This window comes from Macrobrachium nipponense, chromosome 23 (assembly GCF_015104395.2).
Source record: "Macrobrachium nipponense isolate FS-2020 chromosome 23, ASM1510439v2, whole genome shotgun sequence".
Taxonomy (NCBI): Eukaryota; Metazoa; Arthropoda; class Malacostraca; order Decapoda; family Palaemonidae; genus Macrobrachium; species Macrobrachium nipponense.
The window spans coordinates 4,463,003-4,471,963 of NC_061090.1; the positions used below are offsets into that span (position 1 = coordinate 4,463,003).

At 40.2% G+C, this 8,961-nt stretch overlaps 1 protein-coding gene across 1 annotated transcript; it reads right to left on the reverse strand.

The window, feature by feature from the left end:
- Positions 1 to 2,940: 2,940 nt before the first annotated feature.
- On the reverse strand, positions 2,941 to 7,767 carry LOC135198395 (uncharacterized). The gene is made up of 3 exons (XM_064225938.1): positions 7,414 to 7,767; positions 4,109 to 5,502; positions 2,941 to 3,862 (listed from the first exon to the last, which is right to left on the reverse strand). Exons 2-3 carry the CDS (start codon positions 5,486 to 5,488, stop codon positions 3,236 to 3,238), a joined length of 2,007 nt encoding a protein of 668 aa, XP_064082008.1. The 5' UTR covers positions 5,489 to 5,502; positions 7,414 to 7,767; the 3' UTR covers positions 2,941 to 3,235.
- Between the last annotated feature and the right edge of the window lie 1,194 nt (positions 7,768 to 8,961).

An 8,961-nucleotide genomic window follows, 5' to 3' on the forward strand; every position in this document is an offset into this window, starting at 1 on the left:
GCACATGCACACAACAAGTGGTGCAGACCTCCAACAACCACCCTCTTACCGGGAGTCCAGCTCATGGTCTGGGCTTAGAAACTAGCAGAGAGATTGCGTCATCTAGGAGAGCTAGCTCATGCTTTCTTTCTTCTTCTATTTCCTTTCTCTCTGCTTCTCTGGCTTTCTCCTCTGCTTCTCTTTCTTCCTTTTCTTGCAGGCGCGCGGCAGCCTGCTGCGTCTTTATCCACTGGTCAAGTGCTGGTCCAGTGTAACCAGCCTCCTTGCCCAGAGTTATGAGGGCTCCGAGCTTCTCTAGCTCTCTGGCAAAAGAAGTCGCGGGAAGCAGGGGAAGACATTTCCCTTAGGCTGCAGTAGAGGGATCGGAGGAAAATGAAAATAATGGCCAGGAAAGGGTACTGAATGGAAGGGGAGTGCCTACTGTGGGAAGTGGCACTCACTTGGAAATAGTTCTGCAATGTGGTAATGAAAAGTCTGAAAAGACTGGGTGCTCGGTGGCACTTTGTGAATGGCACCTTCTGATGAGGTGAAAAAATCGAATGCAGTGTGCGGCGTACGTCACATTACCGGGCGTTCCCAACTTGGGAGACGTTGGAATGGGCTACCTGTAGGTCCAATACAGGTGCATGGCACTTATGAGGAGGCGTTCCTTTTGGACAGCACTCTGTAGTGCTGGTATTGCGGCACTTCGGGAGGCGTTCCCTTGATTGGTTCGAAGGATCACTGATCCTCGTACACGGACATTAATGAATTGGGCGTTCCGTAAGGACGGACACGCAGGTTTGACAGCACTTAGGGCTGGTATTGCGGCACTTTGGGAGGCGTTCCCTTTGTTGATTGGTCCGAAGGATCACTGATCCTTGTACATGGACATTAATGGATTGGGCGTTCCGCAAGGACAGACACGCAGGTTTGACAGCACTTAAGGCTGGTATTGCGGCACTTGGGGAGGCGTTCCCTTGTTGAGTGTTCCGAAGGATCACTGACCATTGTACACGGACACACTAATGAATTGGTTCGTTCCGTCAAGGACGGACACGCAGGCTTACTTGGGCGTTCCGTTAAGGACGGACACTCAGGTATAATGGCTACCTGTACAAGCCTGTTCAGGTGCAATGGCACTTATGAGGAGGTGTTCCTTGGAGCACTGGTATCGTGCTGGTGTGTCCCGGACACTACATGCAGTATACTTAAATATACGGAAGTGAAATGGTACTCTGTTCGTGGCAGAGGGTAATGGTGGAGGAGAGAAAGTAAAAAGGTGGGAGTACTCCAGCAGCCAGTCGATGAACAGTGTCAAGAATTAGTGGCACTGTAAAATGATAAGACCTGACGTGCACTGGTGGTGGCCAGTCCTAAACTGGTAATGACTTCCCTGTCTGGAAGTAATGAATTTGCGTGGCACACTGTGCGGGGGTGTGCTTGCGGTATATGCAAGTCTTTTGTGATAAAGAAAATGAAAAGACCACTCGGGCAACGACAGGTAATGGAAATTTTAGAAATTCTCAGGCCCTCGCTGAAGTACTCGATAAATGAATAAATGCTTGCAAAACTGCATGGGACACAGGCGCGTACGTATCACGCTCAGTGTAAATGAAAGACAGGCAAGAGGCTAAAATAATGTTTTGTAAATGAAAGACACAATTAGACTAAAATAATGTTAATTCTGCATGCTATAATTAATGGTAAGATGTAGTACTCTTGGCTTCGTGAATAATGGGTTCTGGTTTTCTCTCTCTCTCTCTCCTCTCCTCTCTCTCTCTCTCGGCTCTCTCTGCTCTCTCGGATAGAACTGCCCTATATTGAATTGAACTACTAATGTTAGTTTAATATGACGCAACTTGCATTAAATGATTTACTTACGTTAACGTTTACTTGAAAGAATTGCTTTTGAAAACGTTTTATGAAAAATGATAACGCGCTCGCGGTGAACGATGTTTACGTTAATAGTAGCGGCTTGCGCTTATGAAATGATTTGCGTTTCGATATGAATTTTACAAAGACGCGTTTTACGTCAACAATTCTTGTGATTTACTCTACTTTTAAGATTTATGTTAACTTTACGTAAGTATACTAGGTCCCTGTGAACAGTGAAATGACGGTAAGGATTTTAAAACGATGTTAGCAAACATTTGTGAATGAGGTTACGTTAAGTACGAAGTGAAATGAAATTTTCGCTCAGCGAGCGAGTGAGCGACAGGGTTGCCAGATTTCCAAGACTAAAAGTTGCCAATTATCGCTAGAAAAAAGTTGCCAAAGTTGCCAACCTCCTTTTTCCACTAGTAATCCTTGATTAACTTAGCCTTAAACATCCTTCCTTATATACATTTTCTCTTAGTTACTTCTGCATTTGCCATTTATTTTCTCAGCCAGGGGCGTCATTGGGGGGGGGGGGGGGGGACTGGGGGGACATCTCCCCCCCCCCCCCGCCCCCAAGACTCAAGTTGCCCCCTCCCCAAGCTTCAACTTGTCCCCCGTCACGCCCCAATCCCCAGCTGATTTTCCATTATTCCTACCAAAATTCAAATGTGTCATCACATTAAGTTATATTTATCTATCTATCTATCTATTAGCTACCAGTGAGGATGAGAAAAATAAACAGTAGTGGGGGTATATAGTTTTTTGCTGAAATACCTTGCTCATATGGCTTCAAAAAGCACATAAAATAGCTGAAAATAAAAAAGATAAAAACCAGCTGATAAGACTCGCTTCGCTCCCCAAACCGTCGTTACCCCCCCCCCCCCCCCCCCCCCCCCCCCCCCCCCCCCCCCCCCCCCCGCCCCCCCCCCCCCCCCCCCCCCCCCCCCCCCCCCCCCTCCCCCCCCCCCCCCCCCCCCCCCGCAAGAAAAATCACTGAAATGATAATTGTATTGCAATAATAATGGAAGGAAATATACTAAAAAAAATCAGTTCAATAAACATTATAATTGTTGCTGTACAACTAAAAAAACAAAAATTGGACAATTTACCTATAATTAAACATATGAAATAAAATAATGCAGATAAATTATATACCACAACATCTAGTACATATTAGCTGGCAAAACATGTTAAACCTAATGAGATCAAATCACTTAAAATTAAAAGATATATTTATTACACCTATGACTTACATAAAGCTGGTTTTGTAATTAGCAAACCATATAGCACATTTACATATCAAATAACTTTATAGCCTATATGATATAATGGTACCTGAAAATATATCACATATACATGCCCTATCTGGAACTTTCTAATATAAATCACTGAGAAAATTACACAGTTCAGAGGAATCCTCAGTCTTTGTCTCACTTGAATAGATGTTGCTAGTGCACAACTTCATCATTTCGTTGGTCACTATGAAATCCCGACAACAAAGATTTCGGAGAAGGAGATGGCACTTAATCCTGATGATTGCATCAAGCATATTTACTCCCATTCTGTTCCTTACTTTCGTTTTTACAAGTGACACATGGGAAAATATGCGTTCAACCATGGCATTACTGACTGGTGTGATTAGGCATGTTAGGCAGTAGGAGGCTAATTCATGGAATGGATGATCTCCAATAGAATTCTGGTAAGATTTAACTCCCACCCAGAACAGTACAGCATCACTGGGAATAGTCCCATTAAACACACACTCCTCACACCAATTGACCAACAGTATATTTCTATACTGCTGCTCAATTTTACTTATGTCACCTTGATTTAATAAGTGTTGAAATGGCAAGTCTATAAATTTAGACCTGTCTGTTTGGCTCAATACTTTTGAAGGATGGATCCTGCAAAGTCCTTTAAAAATGTTTCTTGATGTGGGTAACCGCTTCTCTACTTCTTCGACCAGATTGGTAATAAAGCTGTTACATCTGGATTTGACAGACTGAAAAAATGTGAAAATGTTGTTACCAAAAACAGCAGGAAACTAAATTTCAAACTGAAAATTTTTTACCTCAACTAAAACAACAACAACAATAGAATAGCTACAGATAATGAGCTCAGTAATATTGATATTCAAGAATTGACTTGTAAAGCTGATTCAGGTCGATATCAAATTGGACTTAAGTCATGCCCTCATGAAACTTGCATTATACATATATATTAACATAAATTTTTTTTTCATACTTACCAAAACCTTTTCCTCTGCATCTCCATGAGGGCATCGTTCTAAGTACTGCGACACTTCTACAGTGAACCGTGCTCCAAAGTCGACCTCAGAAATGGGAAGCATATCCCCAAAGACATCCATCACTCTTCTACGTAGACTTTGACTTAGCATGGATAATTCACTTTCCAAATGCTGAGGGTCAGCATCAGTTGCCTGAAAGTTTGCATTCACCCTTTCAAACTCCTGTACAATTGGTGTAATGCAGTGAAAATACCAGTAATTGGCAGGATCTCTCAGCATTTCACTTATCAGACGGGCTTTAAATTTAATGTCAGAACTACTTGTTTGCTCAGCACACAAAAAGTATGCTTTGAGTTCCTCCCAGTTAACTAGAATGTTGTACATAACTTTTCCCCGTACAAGCCACCTTGTAGCTGATGCTTGCTGGAATGGAGATGGAATGCCCTTTCGCTCCCCATCAGGGTCCATCACTTTGAAAAGAGACAGATATGCTTCTCTTCTAATGGAACTCTTTGAAAACCATTTAGGTATTTCAGAAAGCAGGAATCCTAAATTACATGGCAATTTCTTGAATGCATGCTGCACACACAATTCTAATGAGTGACAAACACATTTGACTTGCACACAGTTAGGAGCTGTTGCTTTAATTCGAGTCCATACAGAATTATGTGCACCAACCATTACAGAAGCTCCATCAGAGCCAAAACCTACACAGTCACTGAGTTGAAGGCCAACATTTTGCACAGCTCTATTAATAGTACTAAATAAAGCCTCTCCTGTTACCTCTGAGACGGTAAAAAGTCCCAGGAATTCTGTTACTATACGCATCTCTGCCCTACTGAAATACCTAACAACAATGCAAAGCTGCTTTTCAGTACTTACATCAGTAGATTCATCAACAAGGAGAGCAAACTTTTCTCCTTGAATATCTTTCATTAACTCCTCTTGGTATGCATGGGAAATTACATTTGTTATAAGCTTGCTACACTTGGTACGATGTAAGTTAATACTGCCTATAGGGCTTCCTTTTCCATGCATCTTGATAACTTCACCAACATGGTCAATAATAGAAATTGAACAATGACAACACATGGCTATAGCTATCTGAAGTTCTGCCTTTTTAGTATCATTATCTATGGTATCCTTGGTCAGCTTGATTACTGAGGAGCTATTGATAGCTGAAGTCCTCTGTTTGTGTTTTGTAGATTCTGCATGCTTATTGATGGAAGACTTTCTTGGTGCCAAATTAACCCGACACAGCTTGCAATAGCCTTTACCTGAGCCATCTGATGATTGTTTAAGCCATACAAAGGTTCTCTCCCATTCCTTTTTGTAATGTCTTTGATTATCATATTGAGCATTCCACGTAGCAGGAGACATTGCACTTATTTTTTCTAGAAAAAAAAAGTCAAGGAAACTTTTACTATGAGAAAAGGAAAACAGAAAGGTTAGGTTATAATTTTAAAGTTAGGAGAGCGCACCACTGACCTAACTTTAAAACTCTAAACTTAACCTTCAACCATGTGGGGAGGGGAGTTTAAAGTGGTGCATGTTATAGTAGTGAGGTATTACAAGCAACAAATACCTAAATATATTTCAAATGATTTTTATAGTATCTAAACTCAAATAATAAAGTGAGAGAGAGAGAGAGAGAGAGAGAGAGAGAGAGAGAGAGAGAGAGAGAGAGAGAGAGAGATTTTGATAGGAATAATTCTTGTTACCGAAGATATTATAAAAGATAAATTAGCAAAACTATTTATAATAAATTAGACCTACCGAGCATTGTATACTTAGCCTAAAAAAAATACAAAATAGTGTTAGGTCTATACATCAATTTCTTATATTTTGAGGCAATGACAGGATAGGCCTACTCGTCAATTTCTTATATTTTGAGGTAATGACAGGGCATAAGCCTACTCGTCAATTTCGTATATTTTGAGGCAATGACAGGGGATAGGTCTACACATCAAATTCTTATACTTTGAGGCAATGACAAGGCATAGGCCTACACGTCAAATTCTCATATTTTGAGGCAATGACAGGGTATAGGTCTACACGTCAAATTCTTATATTGTGAGGCAATGTCAAGCCATAGACCTAGACGTCAAATTCATATATTTTGAGACAATGACAGGGCATAGGCCTACACGTCAAATTCTTATTTTTTGAGACAATGACAGAGCATAGGCCTACACGTCAAATTCTTATATTTTGAGACAATGACAGGGCATAGACCTACACATCAAATTCTTATATTTTGAGACAATGACGGGGCATAGGCCTACAATTCAAATTCTTATATTTTGAGGCAATGTTAAGGCATAGACCTACACATAAAATTCTGAGACAATGACAGGTTATGGGCCTACACGTCAATTTTTATTGCAAATGGTTTTCTACCCGTATCTGTTGGAAATAGAGTAGCTTTCAATTAATATAGTAGTTTAAAGTTGAAACTTTAAACTCTAGCATATATAATGTATATGCATAAAGTAGAATGTACGTGTATAAGCAAGAGCACATACACATACATGCGTGGAGGGCCAAATCTTAGGACTGTCTCAGCCTTACAACAACTATCAAACTGCTTTCAATGAACTATATTGAAAATATATTTACTAAAGATATAACAAATTATACTGCTGTGACGAGTAAATATAAGGCTGCTGTAGCGTTTCTATGGAAATGAAAGTTATGGTGGAAAGGCATCATAAGATACTTAACAAATTAGAAAAATGTATGACAGCTGAAAGTTATGTATGAGATGCACCAAACCAGTCTGCGATTGCGAGTAGCCCATGAATCATTTGGTGTTGGGGCATCCTTATAGAGTCAGTCTCTCTCTCTCTCTCTCTCTCTCTCTCTCTCTCTCTCTCTCTCTCTCTCTCTCTCTCTCTCTCTCTGTTTTTAGGAGAATATTATAGCGCAGACTATGTTCATAAAGATCTCGCTTAATTTTGATTAAAACGTTACTAAATTTCAGTTAACACGAGTAAACAGACAATTCTTTGCGCCAATATTTTATGAATAGGTCTGATGTTTATTCTGCAGTCTTAGGATACCATATAAAATTTTTTCGAAGATACTACAAGCACCATAATAACAGCAACAAAAACCAGAATAAACATAACAAGAACCAAAATAAATCAGCTGAACATAAGATGGGCCTATAATCTAAACGTCATAAGCTGCGTAAACCGACAAAAAGGCATAGGCCTTTATAGGTCTACGTCAATTTTTATGATCCTGTTATCTCGAAAGGAGATACTACATACAGAGCAATAAATCGTAGTAATATCACTTACAACTCTATGAAATCAAGCAAAATATCACAGCAACTCTCCAACACAACACATAACAAAGGTGGCCGTGGCGGCAAAAACGTCTTTCTTAATTGATTGCTCAGGTAAGAGTGGAGGTTTGGCCTTTGTATTGGCACAGAAGTTACTTTCAAACTATTCTGGCTGTGATGGTAAGTGCCAAAGCATAATCATGGACTTTGCAGTAGAAATTTTGCAGCACTTTCAGAAAAGCAACAATATATTTTTGATAACCGAAAGTTGCCAACAAGTTGCCAATTTCGGCGTTAGTTGCCAACCACAAAATTCTGTTGCCAACCACCTCAGAAAGTTGCCAACTTTGAGGTTTTTGGCACCAAAGTTGCCAACTTGGCAACCCTGGTGAGCGATGCTAGGTGAGACACGTGAGGCGAGTTGAGCGGGCTGCTGGGCAGCGAGTCGTTCAAAACAGCTGATTCTCTGTAAATGCGAAGGCAATTTGCAACACGCAATTCTGCTTTCTTATTCTAGGCGAATTACGTTAATTTCTCTGGCGAACGATAGATACTAGTACCGAGATTGATATTATTTACGTTAAAACTTCGGGACTTACGTTACTTTGCTTAAATTGTTTAGATAATTCTTAAATGGGTAACAAACATGGCTGCCGCGTGAGTGAGACAGACGAAGGCTGGTTGAGACCGCGCAGGCGCGAGAGTGCGCGAGGGCTGAATTAAGCTGAGAGGTAAGCGGTTACCAACACTTGGAATGAAAACTAAGTTAAAAATGAATACCCTAACATATCACAGACAAAAAAGAACTGTACACTTCTTTTGCCGTAACATTAGTAAACACTCCTAACTAGCTAGGCTTTCAAACACAGCAATAAACCCTGGCAAAGCACTTCCTAGTTTGATCTGGTCCTTTCTGGCATCTATCTGCACACGTGTTCGTGTGAGCTCCTACCAACAATGCGATTTACAAAATAACAAACTCACTCGGTGCTCTGGCCGTTACAATAATAAGATTTCTACCTTCACATTTGTTTAAAACACTTCTACAATAAAAATACTTAAACGTACCTTAAGCTAACATTGGTTATAGAATAATCATATTAATATGAATGGAAGTACCTTACCGTGAGTCAGTGTCTTTTCTCCCGCTGCAAGTGTGCTTAGTTTACTTTTTGTAAAATAATTTACAGTTTACGTTTTACAACGGATAACGCGATTTTACAAGCTTTTTTTTTTTTTTTTTTTTTTTTTTTAAGCAAGCTAGGTTCGATCCTGGCAAGATTCGCAAATTTTACATATTTAGCTGGCCTTGAGAGAGGCTAGATACGTAAACGGAAATAATTGAAGGAAGACAAGTTGAAATTAATTGAACTTACCGTAAACTGATTATTAATTAATATTTCTTTAGAGGAAAAGGTCGCCAGAAAACTCAGCTCGTTACTTTACAGCTATTTATTTTACAAAAAGGCCCGTGCTGGCCTGGAGAAAGGTAAAGGATGGCTCCAACTGGAGTCATACAAGCTGATTTTCATTCACTTGGGTAATGCACACTTGCGGGCAG

Bases quoted from the DNA above. Each gene is read 5' to 3' on its own strand.
- LOC135198395 (XM_064225938.1), bottom strand. From the start codon at position 5,488: ATGTCTCCTGCTACGTGGAATGCTCAATATGATAATCAAAGACATTAC. The intron at 3,863-4,108 runs GTAAGTATGAAA...ACATTTTTTCAG, and splicing joins ATGCAGAGGAAAAGGTTTTG to TCTGTCAAATCCAGATGTAA.